Below are 15,917 nucleotides of genomic sequence, written 5' to 3' on the forward strand. Positions count from 1 at the left end.
CACTTACCTCTTCGTGGCATTGGGCAGAAAGACGAGAGTCCAACTGTTGCAGGATCGATAACAACAACAACAACAACAACAACAACAACAACAATAACAACAACAACAACCCATCCATCTATCTATCCACCCATCCATACATCTACTCATCCATCCATCCATCCATCTCTCCTCATGTGAACAGTTTCGCGGGTGCGCTCCATGACGCCCTTCTCCTCTACGCCATTGTCCATCCACCCACCCACCAATCCATCCATCCATCAACGTATCTATCCACCCATCCATCCATCCACCCATCCATCCGCCCATCCATCTATTCATCTATCCATCCATCCATCCATCTCTCTCCAGGTGAACAGTTTCGTGGGTGCATTCCATGACGCCGTTCTTCTCTACGCTATCGCCCTGAACGAGAGCCTGGCAAACAATGTGTCCATCTCAAACGGCTCGGAGATCACTCGACGAATGTGGAACAGGACCTTCATTGGTGAGTTCTGGACAATTGTCTGAGAGTTTGTCTGTATGTATGTATGTATGTATGTATGTATGTATGTATGTATGTATGTATGTATGTACGTACGTACGTATGTCTGTCTGTCTGTCTGTCTGTCTGCATATAAGTATGTATGTCTGTCTCTCTCTGCCTATCTGTCTATCTATTAGGTATCTTCATTTATGGATTTAAACACACACGCGCGCGAGCGCGCACGTACACAGACACACACGTGCACTCACATTCACGCACGAACGCACACACACACACACACACACACACACACACACACACACACACACACACACACACACACACATACACACACATACACACTTACACACAATCATATATTGTATACACTGTTAGCTATCTGCCTATTTCTCTCTCTATCTGTCTAATACGTATGTGCATGTATGTGTGTAAATAAGTTTGCGATTGTGTGCATATAAATATCATCTGTTTGTGTGAATGCATGTCTGTTAGTATATGTGTCATGACACAGTGGAATCAGGCGCTCGTCAATTTTTGAGCATATAGCGTTATTGGTATCATCTTAAAGCTTGTTCACTTGTCTTTATTTGGGTGGGAAAAAAATTCATTTATCTTGAATGTAAGTCGAGATATTTGCGAAAGAAGGTGGTGGGGGTCACCTGTTTTCAGAGGTAAAATTAGTGAGAAAATGGCCGCCAAAGATTTGTTATTTCCTTAGCTTAACCGTGGTAACTGAAAATGTTCATTTTTTGCGCCTTTAATCAACGGTTTTCAGAAAAATCCACACATGAATGAGTTCTTTAAATTGCATGAAAGGTGTTGAGCCAAAAAACAAAATTTGATAAAAATTCACAAACCTGCAGAAAAATGCATGTTTTTTCACTTTGTTTATTTTGACGAGAGCCTGATTCCACCACAGTGCCTCACATATAATGTGTGGATGCATGTATTTGGGTGTGTATGTGTGTATGTATATTGTGGGTGGCTGTGCGTATGTATGTGTCTGTATATGTATGTGTATGCGTATGTGTGTATGTGTCTGTGTGTGTGCACATTTTGTATATATATATGTGTGTATGTGTATGTGTGTATGTGTCTGTGCGTGCACATTTTTAAGTGCATACACACGTCCTTGAACAGCGAAGAAAAAAACTAGAAGACACAAATAGTCAAAAACTGACAGAATTAGACGAAAAACACATTCACATAGCACAGACATTTAGACAAGAAAAGAAGTGTCCTGTTGAGTCGAAAAACAAGGCAATTTGTCTGTCTTCCATGACGCTCATCCTCTGGGAATTCCCAATACTTCAGGACTTTTCTCCCAACACTTTGTAGTCTCAGAGCTATAGCGTTGTATTATACTACTAATCTTAAGGAGATAGCACCCTGTTGTTTTTAGATCAAGGTTATGTGAACATCACAACATTGATGTCACTTTTCACTAAGGAAAAAGCAGAAACAACCTTCTGTCTGTGAGTTTGTTGGCGTCTTTGGAATAATCATAGTTAGGCTTTTCGTCGATGCACTTTTAAAAAGAGATGTCAGTTCTGATTCCGCTTTAAGAAATGTTTCTTTCAAAAATCCGTTTCTTTCTGCCCGTTGTTTCTTTTGAAGAAAGTATTTTGTTGTTTAACTTTTTTGTTCTAAGGGACTGCTAAGGTATATCAAGCTCAACCCGGGTTGACACTAAAAAGCTAAGCGGAATTAGCCTGCTTCCAAATCATCCAATTATGTCAAAGGGGAGGGGAAATGTATCTAAGATATTCCTACTCTCCTCTGTGACCAATCCAAAAATTAATTTCTAAGAGAATGTATTGTTTAACAAACCTTAAAGCAATTTGCTGAGGAAAATACAGTTGAATGTTAATGAAAATAAAATTAAGTAAACCTTGGCGCTAGGGTAAGGCACAAAGTCTTTAGTAATAACATCTCTTTTGAATGAGTTCATCTGTCCTATCGGAGACGGACGTTAAACTAGGAGGTCCCGCCCCTTAAATAACTTAATAGTGTTGATAGGGGCGTTAAACCCATACCATTTCACCATTTTTTTCACCAATGAGTTCGTCAACATCCATCGTGTTATAATCTCTGCGACTCTGTTTGGAACAAAGAATGACATCATGTTCACAGTCGAGAGGGGTGTTAACTTCAAGGTTAATATAGGCTAAAACTACCACTTCTCTTTTTTCAGGTATCTCAGGCACTGTCAGCATCGATGCTAATGGAGATCGTAACGCAGACTACTCCCTCTTGGATATGGATCCGGCTACATCCACTTTCAGGGTGAGTAACTTCCTGTTTCCGTTGAAGATCCTACGCAGAGAGCTTAGTGTCGAACAGAAATCTGCGCAAAGCAAATGCTTATTATTATTATTGAGTGAAGAAGTTTGGTGGCGGGGAACACCTGGGAGTTAAAATCAGTATTTATAGCCCCTTTTGGAAATGATAATTGCATTATGTAGGTGGGTGGTACAACATTTAAGCCTCTTAAGGGTGGCGAAAACGGGTAAAGGTTATAAAAATAGGTTGATAAGCACTGAGCTTCCCAACGAGACAATGTAGGAAGGAGTGCAGACAAAATGAGTTACTCCTCGGATTTTATCCCTAAGGAAAAACATACGCCAAATTTACAGGTTGGTTTTGCACAGTTTAGTAGTACAAAATAATGAGAGTCCTCATTGAACTTGAAAGGAATGGCATCAGTTGAAAAAGAATAAAATTTACCCCCCTGTTTCAATTTTCGGCCGACATCCACATTCAGGAAGTGCGAGCAGCAACTTATTTTGTCAACACTCTTCGCTATTTTTGATTCAAAGCTTTGAAGCCGCGGTAAGAGATGGCAGCGATTAAGTGCGAGGTACCTCAAAGGGTTGAGTGGGCAAACTCGCTTCTTAGGCTGAGTGGTAATAATAGGACATGTAGTGAGTCAAGAGTCAAAGCTTTGTTGTTGTTGTAGATGAAAATATATAACATTTATGACGTTCAAATAGTACTCAACCCCTAGTACATAGGCTTTGAGCGCTTTACAGATCTCAGATAACCCCGTTTTTCCCTGCCTGTTGAAATGCATTAATTGTGAAGTGTGCTGACAAAATGAGTTACTTCTCGGATTCAAGCCTTTGGAAGTAGAAACATCATGCTTATAAGTGAAGTTTTAGAATTTATAAGTATGAAATAATAAGAGGCAAGTTATACATAAAAAAAGAAGAGCATCAATAGAGGGTCTACTAATTTGACCTAGGTGTTGAGTTTTTGCCAATATCTCCATTTGTGGATTGCGAGAAGTAACTCATTTTGTCAGCACGCCACACAATTGTTTTACCTATAAGTCAACAAAGAGATACACATCGACCCAAGAACGACCATTCAGTGTTGAAAGGCAAGAAAGACAGGCGAACTAAACTAACAGGCGGATAATAAAGAAGTTGTACCAATCAGCGGCGCCCTCCGACATCCCATGAAAGAAGACGTGAACTCCCTGGCAGGGTGAACTGAGCTAACTTAGACTGCCGAAGTTTTGCTTTTATGTTTTATGAGGTCGTGCACAAGGGATTGAGGTGCGGTTTAAAGTCATTGGTTACTGTTATAGGGAAAAGTTTGAAAAGTTGAGAAGTCGCGGGGACAGCGACCATTGTGGTTGAAACAAAGATGGCGGGGAGTAGGAAGACAGTTCGTGGTTCCGGGGGAAGTCATAGGGTGCGCTTGCGTCCTTTGGAGTGACAAATGTATCTTTCTCCACTCGCTCGTGGCCGTTCGTGCTCGCCCAGATGAAGAGAGTGAGGAGATGGCGACGGTACTCAGTCAAGTTCGTATTGATCTGTTTTGGGTTATCTCACACCCCCCCCTCTCTCTCTCTCTCTCTCTCTCTCTCTCTCTCTCTCTCTCTCTCTCTCTCTCTCTTTCCCTCTTTCTTCAATTTTCCTCTTACCACATCTTTTTATTTTTATTCTGAGGAAAAGAGAAAGGAGAAGAGCTTTTGAAACCTTTTTGTGGTGGAGAGGTATGTTGGGTTGTTGTTGGTTGTTGTTGTTGTTTCCTTTTTTTTTGGGGGGGGGGGGGCTGTTGTTGTTGTTTTCTTCGTTATTTGCTTGTATTTGTGTTACCATAATGTGTTGCGTTTGCTGTCGTCGTGTGTGTGTGTGTGGGGGGGGGGGGGTTCCCTCTCATTTAATCTTCATCTTTATTATGGTCTTTTCAAAATTGGTTAATCTAAAGTCCATCAATCTTTTTTTCATAACAGTACTTTCAAAATCAATAATTTAAAATATTAAGTTGAGTTGTTGTTTTTTATGTGTGGTTTGTTTTTTTTGTCTTTTTGGGGGGCGAGTGTTGTTTTGCTTTTTTTTCCACGGTCTTTTTTTTATAAGCAACTCAATGCTTGAGAGCAAATTAGGCTAACCCTTGTCCGACTTGGGATATTTAAATCGCCTTTTTAGCGTATCTCCGTTGGGGTAATGGCATATCCTCGCCGTTCCAATAACGTCATTACAAGTTCCCCCGTAATTCATACGAATAATGCACGTCGGCAACTCTCGTTTCGCCCCCGGTCCTGTATCAAATTAGGAGAAAAACTGAGAGCATTAGCGGGAAACTGCGACGTCGCTCCCGGCGCTGCGGAAAGACATTTCTTTTTCAGACGGTTAGTTTTTCCGCAAAAAAACACAACCCTGCCGGTATTTATGAAGCGTCTTACTTGAGACTAGACATTTTTGCCCATGTTTTTAGCTGTCCGTACTGTCTTTGCAACTCGGAAGTTAATTTGTAAAATGAGGGAAGAAAAATAATGGGTTTGTTAAATTCATTTTTGCAAGAAAAACTACATCTAGAAAAGAGAGAAATAGAAAAAGAAAGATTATAACACCCCTCCAAAAGACAGTCTGTTTTATTTTTATTTCATCAATTTTATTAAGTTTACACCAGCCAAATCTGTGACTTTGGTACATCTTTTTATATTGATAGCGTTTGACAAAAATTCCTATGCTTTACCTTTTTTTTAAAATATTTGCCATATTTGAATTAGGTTTCCTTTCAGGAGGCTGGGGTAGAGATTACCTATAATTTTGACTTGCTTCAATTCTTTGAAGTTGTGGAGAGGGCAGATCTCGAATTCGAACTTAGAAGACACTCATAAGCAGAAGCTCTGCACACGAGCCGTGCTGTCCTCTCTTTTAGAAGCCTGAGAGGAAACATTAATATGTGAGGGATCGTGGTGAAATCAGGCGCTCGTCAAAATAATGAAATCGGGGGGGAAAAACGGCATTTTTCTTCCAGTGTGGCAAGATTTATCGAATTTTTATTTTTTGGCTCAACACCTTATACGTCCTTTTAAAAATTCATTGTTGTGTGACTTTTACTGAAAAAAACGTTAATAAAAGGAACCAAAATGTAAATGTAACGTTTCCTGAGATTCTCAAGTTTGGAAGTCACCAAACAAACTAAGGCCGCCTTTTTCTCTCAAACGTCTGTTACTTCTGAAACCACGTGACCCTCAACTGCTTCAATCCAAAGTATCTCAACTTTTTAAAATCGAAAGCAAGACAAAAGAAAAAAACTTTAAAAAGATAAAAAGAAGGATTCGGGCACAAAAATTAACGAGAGCCTGATACCACCACGTCGTGACGCATATTTTTCCAGACTTTACTTTCAACAAGTCCGTCTTGAATCAAACTTGGAGGCGTAAGCTATCGTCTTCAGAATTCCTGGACTTCAAACCCGGGTCTGTTTTCGGCGGTTGTCGACGAATCAGACGTGAAAATGTGTTTGTGTTTCTCCGTTTGGACCTCTTTTGAAGCTCTGCTTTCCGTGCTCGTGCACTGGACAGAGAGAAGATGAGGGGGGTTTTAATGTAGTGGGATCAAGGCCGGTCGAGTTTGAAACCCCTTTCAAAACTTTGGGCCAGGGGTCCGGATTGTTAACCTCTGTCACCAATACGGACAGGGTTTTTTTTCTTTTAATTATTTTTCTATTGAGAAAGAGAGAAGATAAAACGAAAAAAGAAGAAGAGTGGGGGGGGGATCTGATGTGGATTTCTTTTGAACGTGTAGGTGTTGTAAGCTCTAGTCGACTATTTAGAACGAATAAAACGGCAAGTTACTTCGAATTCGCCTGTCAGGGTCAACCCAGACTGTCAAGTATATAACGTCCCAACAAACAATAAATGGAGACACTAAAGACAAAAAATATTCCCACCAATAGAATCGAACCCACGTCTTCTGCACGAGACAGCTAAGGGCCTAACCACTACACCACGTAGGCCGATAAGAGAAATAATATCTTCTACAACAACTAAAGCTCCAGAACACACCGCTTGGCAGTAGATGTGGACCAGGGGAATCTGTACCAAATAATATTTTCTACAACAACTAAAGCTCAAGAACACACCGCTTGGCAGTAGATGTGGACCAGGGGAATCTGTACCACATTCCAATACCATTTGATATGACACTGACTCTACTATCAGTACATCCCAAAGAATTCGCTACTTCAGAATGAGAAAGTTCTATCTTCTCAGTATCTAGTTTTGAGAGATTTTACTTCATAGATTTTGAGTTTCACTTCATGTCAAGTTTTTTCGAATGTAATTCTTTGAATATCTTGATAACGACACCGAATATTAATAATAATAATAATAATAATAATAATAATAATAATAATAATAATAATAATAATAATAATGATGATGATAATAATAATAATAATAATAATAATAATAATAATAATAATAATAATAATAATAATAATAATAATAATAATAAATAGCATTTGTATAGTGCATATCCCCACTCAACAGCAGGCTCTATGCGCTTTACACTATATTATTACCCCAGCAGACCATAGAACACTCCGAAACATTCTCAGCTTCCCGGGAAGCATACAGTGCAAGCAGCTGATTAAGCGCTCAAACACTAACAAACTGACAAAATCTTTCGCTGTCTATAGCCGGGTACCCATTCCCACCTGGGTGAAGTGAGGAAAATTCGTGTAAAGTGCCTTTCCCAAGGACACAACGTCGGGCCCCTGACGGGATTCGAACCCACGACCTTACGGTTGCGAGTCCGAGAGCCTAACCACTAGGCCACCGACGCCACAATATTCTGACAATTCTGATAGAGCAAATAGAACATTGGGTTTTTTTTTAATCTCTTGGCCTAAGTAACTCAAAACGACCCCCAAAAAGTCAGATAGAACTTTGTAATTCTCAGGTAGCGAATTCTACTCCAAGTTTGAACACTGTCAACAGTCATAGACACCGATCTTCGTTTCCTGCAAAACAAAAACGTCACTAAAAAGTGTGCACACAATGGCCATTGCGCCTAGATCTAGATCTAGATAAAGAACAAAACACGAGAGTCTTGCTATAACCAATTTGCTTATAGCATCTCCCCACTTGTCCTTAATTTTGGCGAAAATTGAGTCAAAATGGTGCGCTTCATATTGAACCGGAAAAACGTCAGACAGAAAGGTTTAGGATATTATAATTCAAGTCTATGATTTTTAATTTAATTTAATTTTTTTTGGGGGGGGGTGGGGGGAGGGGCGCAAAAAAAATCATTTTTCCAGTTTCAGTAAAGTCAGAAAAAAGAAGAAAACATGGATGGCATTCATATTTTAGCCTCCAGCCTTCTTGTCTCAGCGAGTTTCTAATATGATGATGTGTGTCTGGTGAACGCGAGGGAGGGTTGGATCTTTTTTTAATTTCGAGAGGAAGGGGGCGGGGCACTTTAATTTACTTTCCACCGGACCCTACTCCCAAAGCACATATTCGGCCTGTCAGATAGATGTGTACTACGCAATTATAAGCGCACCACAGAACGAAATAACAATAATGTAGACTGATACCACAGAATCGTCTCCTAGATCTCACATTGTCGTGGTTTCTGCGCTGTGCTCTAAGATACCTCCGCGATTACACCCAAGCGGGTGCTCTGGTGTGGTTTGCTCCTCCTTTCCTATCGAGCATCTATCGTCCTTATCTCCCCTTCTCCTTTTAACGTTTTTTACTCTCTTGTAACACTTCTAATCTTCTGGCGCTCATATGACCTTATGCAGTTGAGAGCGCCTTAAAACGTCTACTAAAACAAACACCTCCTCCCGCCTTATCTTTTATTCAACTCAAAAGATGAGCTCCATAGTGAACAGGGGATACGTCAAAATGTATGATCTAGGGTGCGTTATAATATGAGTCCATGACTAATGCACGGAAGAAGCTGGCGAACGGAAAATGAGTAAAAAGTATTATTATTATTATTATTATTATTATTATTATTATTATTATTATTATTATATTATTGTTGTTATTATTATTATTATTATTATTATTATTATTGTTATTATTATTATTATTATTATTATTATTATTATTATTATTATTAAAAAGTAAAGTTAATACAGAATGGCCAAGGGACGTCAAAACAAGAGACGGTTAGAAATGAAAGTATGGGCAAAGAAGAGGAGGGAAGAATCAAAGAGCCCTGGGAGAACGATAGAAAGAAGCAAAAGTTAAAATCATGGGTAGAAAAAGAAGATCAACAACAACGACAATAAAAAAGAACATCAAGAACACGGACTAGAACACGAATGAGAGAGGAAATCCTAATTACGATTTACGAATTCGAGAATCAAAAAAAAGAAAGGGCGAAAGAGAAGACGAGATCCGGTGTGGAAATGGTGTGATGGATGGGAGGAGGAAGCAAGGTATTCAAACGAATTCTACTGCGACTGGAATAGGATCATGTGGAAACACAGAACTCTGGTGTACTTTTGCCCTGAGTAGGCCAACTATTGTTTTAAAAGATGGACTGAAAGAGAACGTGATATATCAAATTTCCTATACCTCATGGAGCGCCGAAAAGAGCCTCATCTGTTACACTGTCGACAGACAGAGTTATGGGAAATAGTACCCAACCCTCTAATGGCTGCACCATAAATCGTTTATTTAATCCCAGACGGTCTGCTAAGAACGCTATTTAATGACGACTTGTTCAAACTAATCTGAAAGAACTTAATGTCGTGTTTTACCATCATATTTTTTCGTGAGTAAATATCTAATTTCGCTTTAGTTTTAATCTTAGCATTATTGGCTTGTTTTATCAATGTTTTATGAGTTAAAAGGGGTGGGCAGGAGCTGGTTTGGGATGAGAAATAACTGAACGAAAACAAATAAATAAAAAGCTCGAGAAAGACGTTAAGTGTGAACGGTGCACAATAGTCTAGTTCCGGTCAAACTGTCAGCTGATCAGACGCCGGCTTTTTATTGGACGAGAGTGCTTTGTGCGTCTCGTCACATCGTCTGCCATGCTAGTGACGCGGCTCTTCTTCAAAAAGTCAGACTCAAAACGGAACGGAATCCTCTCTAGTCCCACTGTCAAGTGTTTCATTTTCACTCGAAGATCGCGAAACAATCGCTCTCAACGCTGCTCTTTTCCGGGGAATTATTGATCAGTGCAAGAACCCAGTTTGTGAATAATTCAGCCAGACAGGAAGAACACACTCAAGTGTCTGATGCGTCTTTTTAGCGCTGGCTCTCGCCCTGAGGATTATCGTCTGCAAGCAGGGCTTTTACGTAATGAAATATTACAATAGGCCATCATCCCGAACCAGGAGTTGTTTGCCACTGACACCGTCTTTTTCGGTAAACCGAGAAGATCTCAAGGGGAGAGAAGACAAAGGGGAGGGAAGAGGAGATGGGAAGACTGAGAAGGGAGGGAAGAGGCGATTGGAAGAGAGAGAGAGGGGGTGGGGGGATGGGGGGGGGGGTAACAGGGGATGGGATGTCCAGGAAGAAGGTGGCTCGGTGAGACGAGATGAGAGTTTTGTGTGATCGGAGACGAGAGATTGAGGGGAAAGACGGCGGGAGTCAGGTGAGAAGTGAAAAGATCTCTGGAAGCTGAGAAGTCTTGTCGGAGACGTTGTGGGGATTGATTAGGTGACGCATTGTGGTGAAAAGTGAAGTACTGTTGACATGTTGAACAGACTTTGGTGGGTGGGTGGGTGGTGGCGAGAAATGGAAAAAAGAGGGGGGGGGGGGAGGTGTTGATGTCTGTCTGGCAACTTTCTCCTTGAAACAATTTTATTAGGTAGTTTTGATGAAAGAACTTTTATTTGATATTACGCCCATTTTTGGATAGTTAGTTTTATAGAGCCTCCAATTACTCTCTCTTTCTCTCTCTCTCTCTCTCTCTCTCTCTCTCTCTCTCTCTCTCTCTCTCTCTTTCACTCTCTCTTTCTCTCTCTCTCTCTCTCTTTTTCTCTCTCTCATTGTTTCTCTCTCTGTGTCTCTTTTTGCCTCTCTCACTCTCTCTCTCTCTCTCTCTCTCTCTCTCTCTCTCTCTCTCTCTCTCTCTCTCCCTCTCTCTCTATATCTATTTGTCTATTTATTTATGTGTCTGTCAATTGCCTGTTTGTTAGTCTTGTTGGTTGTGTTTTTTTTGTAAAGTGTTTTACGGCGCTCACAACTGCATAAGGTTATATGACCGCGCGGCACACACCTAATATTTTCAGTTGGTAGGACATTTTGAATTTTGCCCGGGTGGCCGCCGAAGCCTACTCTTATCGATTTTTGACCACCAAGGGATCTTTAACGTGCGCAGCTTGGGCCCTCCGAGATTTTTCTCCCTTGTCCGAGAAGGCTAGGTGTAGATCTTTCCTACCAGAAGATCAGGGGTGTGGCTGAAAGACAGCAGTAAGAAGAAGCGAAGGAGTAGCAGTAGAAAGGCTGCAGAAAGAATCAGGAGCCCAGAGGAAGGGGCAAAGGAGGTGAGGGGGTGAGGGCAGAAAGAGGAGACGAAAGCAGACGACAGAACATTGCTAGAGAGCAGGAAAGGAGGTGAAAGGAGACAAATTTAGAGAAGAAAATGTTTCGGTCGCTACCCGAATTCGAACCCGGGACCTTTTGAATGAGAGGCCAACACTTTAACCTCTAGGCCACGAGAGCCCTCATTTGTTAGTCAATTTGTCTGTCTGCTTTCCAGTCTATCTATTCGTCTGTTTTTTCATTTCTCTGATTCTCTCTCTGTATGTCTGCCTTTCTGGCTGTCCACTTGTCCGTCTGTCCATCTCCGTGGGTGCGTCTGTTATCGTCGGTATTCTTCTTGTCGCTGACGTAGTTGGGATCAACGTTGGTTTTTCCTTTTGTTTTTGTTTTATTTGTTTGTTTATTTGTTTGTTTATTTGATTGTTTGTTTGATTGTTTGTCTGTTTCGTTTTCCTTTGTTTTGGTTTTGTTTTGTTATTGTTTTTTGTAGTTGTTTTTTTTTGGGGGGGGGGGGTTGGGGGGGTGTATTTCGTTTTTGTTTTGATTTGTTATTCGTGCTGGCCTTATTTGATGGTCCGTTTGGTACTAATGTTTTTGCTGCTGCGATTACTGCTGATGACGATACTAACGTTATAAAAACACAATTAGTATCACATGTTGTTGTTGCTGTGTTGGTTTCTGTTGGGGGGGGGGGATGGAGGGGGATGTTTTTGTTATTGTCTTTTCTTTACAGTTTCAAAACTCCTAAATCGAAAAGTAACCGTAAACGTTTTCCTTCTGCAGGTTGTGGCCAACTATTACGGGAACCGGAAGCAGTATGAGCCAGTGAAGGGCGTGGATATCCACTGGGCAGGCGGCCGCACGGAACCGCCCCCAGACACGCCCACCTGTGGTTTCGACGGCTCCAAGTGTCCTCCTGATGGTAAGCCTCTCTACATTTACTAACACGCAATAGTTCTCCGGGCCCTTATGTTTTGTCAACGTTAAACATCTGGACAAAAACGGATATAGTTGTTTATGATAACCAATACTAGAGTAATATTATGGAAGGCAGCGAGGTGAAAGCAGGCTCTCGTCAATTTTTGGGCATGTAGAGTTATTGGTATCATCTTAAAGCTTATTCACTTGTCTCTATTTGGATGGAAAAAAATATCCATTTATCTTGAATACAAGTTGAGATATTTGCGAAAGAAGGATGTGGGGGTCACCTGTTTTCAGAAGTAAAATAAATGAGAAAATAGCCGCCAAAGATTAGTTATTTCCTAAGCTTGAGAGTCGTGGTAACTGAAAATTTACATTTTTTGTGCCTTTAATCAAAGCTTTTTAGAAACATCCACACAGAAATGAGTCATTTAATGGGCACGGAAGGTGTTTAGCCAAAAAACAAAAATTTGATAAAAATTCACAAACCTGTGGAAAAATGCCAGTTTCTTCACTTTTATTATTTTGACGAGAACCTTATTCCACCACGCTGCCTCACATATGGAATTGATGGACAAGTTTGAGCATGCCAAGCAAAAGATCAGAACAGACAAATAAACAACTTTCTAAAATTGGGACTTATACCGTTTATCCTCTGCCTGCTACTTTAAAAGTTGGGTCACTGTAGCTATGAGGGACGTCGGTGACGTAGTGGTTAGGTTACCGGACTTGTAGTTGGGAAATTCAGTAAAGGAAGATATTCAGGTGAAGAAATGGAAATGGATTGGACACACCCCGAGGAGACCCCGGAGAAGCATCATCAGGCAGGCCTTAACGTGGAACCCACAAGGAAAGCGTAAGAAGGGAAGACCAAAGATGACATGGAGGCGAGCGGTATCAGCGGAAATTGAAAAAGCGGGGACATCATGGAAACAGATAGAACAGGATGCTCAGGACAGGCTTCGCTGGAGTAATGTTGTTGATGGCCTGTTCTCCACTGGGAGTTAAAAAGGGCAAGAGAGAGAGAGTTGGGAGATTGCGGGTTTGTGGGTTCGAGCCTCAGTTCGGTCGGACGTAGTGTCCTTGGGAAAGGCACTTAAGGCGAATTTCCCTCTTTGGCTCGGTCCTTTCGGAGATGGACGCCAAACCCAGAGGTCACACATTTTAAATAAACAAAGAGGTTTGCAGTCAACTCGTGCTTTGTCGGGGACTATGTGTTCGTCTTTCGAAATGATGCGAAACGTGTCTTGAAAGCTATGTTTGGACGATTGCTTGATATACACTTATACTGTTTTTCCAAAATTTCAAAATTCTACCCCCCCCCCCACCCCACCCAAAAGCACCTCCCAGAGAAAAAGTGAAAATGTGCTCTGAAGGAAGACTTCCAGCTTGTCGATAAAGGGGCAAAAATTACCAGTCCACAGATTTTGTCACGTGTTTAGTAGAGTTTAGAGTTAAAGCCAATCGGCAGATTAAAGGGTTAAATTGCACTTCCATAGTTATTTCCCTAAGCATTTAGTCGGAATTTTGCTCATAGTGATCATTTTCCTTTTTTTCCGGAGCAGCTAGGCTGTCTACTAGTTAGAACTTGTTTTCGTCACGCTATCACCCATTAAAAAAATCTTTTTATTTCTTTTCTTGAGATCCTGGTACTGGTAGGCACCTAATACAGGTTTTCGAAGAAATTCATCGACGGAAATAAAGGGGAGTCACAAAGTAGCACACTTCATTTCGTTATTCGAACCTATCTTTTATTCATTTTACGGGGTCTATCTGCTTTCATCTTCGCGCTCATTTCTTTTCACCATCAGACGCCGCCGGCACAGAACGTTGCGGGCGGGGTTCCAAAAAAACTATCTTGGAATAATCAATACAGTAGTAAATGCGCAATAGACTCCACTCTGTCCATGGCTTATTTCTCCGAACTGCAATCTGGGACTGCCGGGCTCACGGTCATAAAAGTACTTCATTCTGTTTGTGATTTGATTTGTCGTAGACCCCTGAGACCACACAGACCCGAGACTCGTGTCTGTGGTGTAGCGGTGTGGTGCCTCTCCGTCAAACTCAGGGGAGAACTCAGTTCGATTCCCGAGTGGGGATAATTTTTATCAAGGTGTATATCAGTTTTTGTTGGGGGGGGGGGGGGGGGTTTCTGCAGCAATATTTTATATCTCTTAGCCTGGGTGGGTCCCCACACGCCGGGTCGAAGCCCGTCTCTGAAATGATCTAGACAGCGTTAATGGTGGCGTAAAAACTTTTATTTTGTGTGAAACAAAACTATTTTAAAAGAGCCTGTGGTTTGATGACTACACTCCTCGAGCTGTTGCACGCACGCGCGTGTCGCTAGTTGGGTTCTCATGCAGGGAATTTTACTCTACTACAGTAGAAACGCTCTAAGACAGCCATCCATTGCTGAGTAGAGAAGTGTCCATCTTAATTTACTGGTGGTCGTCTCTAACACAGTGTCATTACAAAGGAAAAAATACTCTCCAGTACTCCAGGGGGTCTTGAACATCTAGCGCTCACTGGCAAAATTGAAGGCAAACGAGACAGGGGTAGGCCCAGAGCAACCTACTTGGGGAAACTAAACAGATGGATAACGCGGAAAGACCAGGGAAACGTAGCTCTTTTATGAGCATCCGAGCCAAGGAATGGATGGAAAACCTTGATCGTCGATGTTTGTCGCAGATCTGGCACTGGATGATGATGACTCCAGGGAAGGGGGAGGTAGTGAGAACAGGCCGTTTGTATAAGTGATCGTCTTACACAGGTGACCGCTAGACAAGGTTCGACTGTATTTCTGCTGGTTTTCTTGAATACTGCATTCCGTTTAACTCTTCTTTAGTTTAGTTTAAGTAGAGGTTTTACGGAGCTTGCAACTGCATAAGGTCATATGAGCGCCAAGGGGTGGATGTCAACAGAGAAGGCCTTACAGGGAATCAGGCTTACTCTACTCACCTCTCTAGCGCCAACAGCACACAGTCTGCTTCGGAAATAGCGTGTCACAAGAGGGTGACAAAGATAAAAAAAGAAGTAAAGATAAAATGACGATAATAAGGATTAGGAAAGAAAAAAGTAGCAGTTCCCTGTTGCAGTTCAGGCACATTAAAATGAGCATTGCATCGATGAATCAGCCCATTTACAATTTACAATTCTACTGTGCATAAGAACAGGTTAAGGTGCCCCCTTTGGGAATGGCCTGAAGACACATCTGTCAGTAGCACCGCTCCGGAGGGTACAACTCTTCTAAGTTATCTATGACAGGAAGGGTCAAAGTAGCCGCCTCCTTAATTATCTAAAGAATGCCGAGGGTAGTCTAAAACGATATGAGTTGGTCTAAAGTATCAAGCGAAATAATACATGCACGCACAACAAAGTAGGGTTTACATTTGATGTACAATAGTTATAATGTGTGGGGTCTGTATCACGGTGAGAACAGCACGCTTATGCCAATTTCCTGTTTGTTCGTTTGTTTGTATGTCTTGAAGGAGAGAGGGTATTCATTTTCTATGTCATGTTAACACCCTATAGGCACAAAACACTAAAATTCATTCTAAATGTAGGCTCTGCGCTCTGTAATTTCGTTTGTTTGTGTGTGTATGATTGTGGGTGTATTTTTATGTGTGTGTTTGTTTGTGTGTGCGTATGTGTATGTGTCTGTCTGTCTGTGTGCGAGAGCGGGAGAGAGGGGGGGGAGAGCGAAAGGGAGAGAGAGAGAGAGAGAGAGAGAGGAGAGAGGGGGGGAGAGAGGGA

General features: G+C 41.5%; 1 protein-coding gene across 1 annotated transcript in view; it reads left to right on the plus strand.

The window, feature by feature from the left end:
* The first annotated feature begins 378 nt into the window (after nucleotides 1–378).
* The window catches only part of LOC101859273 (atrial natriuretic peptide receptor 1), a 42,798-nt gene continuing 27,259 nt past the window's right edge, over nucleotides 379–15,917 (plus strand). Inside the window, exons 1-3 of the mRNA XM_035972548.1 lie at nucleotides 379–487; nucleotides 2,682–2,773; nucleotides 12,027–12,165. Of these exons, the coding sequence (XP_035828441.1) occupies nucleotides 466–487; nucleotides 2,682–2,773; nucleotides 12,027–12,165 (253 nt within the window). The 5' untranslated portion in view covers nucleotides 379–465. The remainder of the gene's footprint in view (nucleotides 488–2,681; nucleotides 2,774–12,026; nucleotides 12,166–15,917) is intronic.

The sequence above is a fragment of the Aplysia californica genome, unplaced genomic scaffold (assembly GCF_000002075.1).
Source record: "Aplysia californica isolate F4 #8 unplaced genomic scaffold, AplCal3.0 scaffold00737, whole genome shotgun sequence".
Classification (NCBI taxonomy): Eukaryota; Metazoa; Mollusca; class Gastropoda; order Aplysiida; family Aplysiidae; genus Aplysia; species Aplysia californica.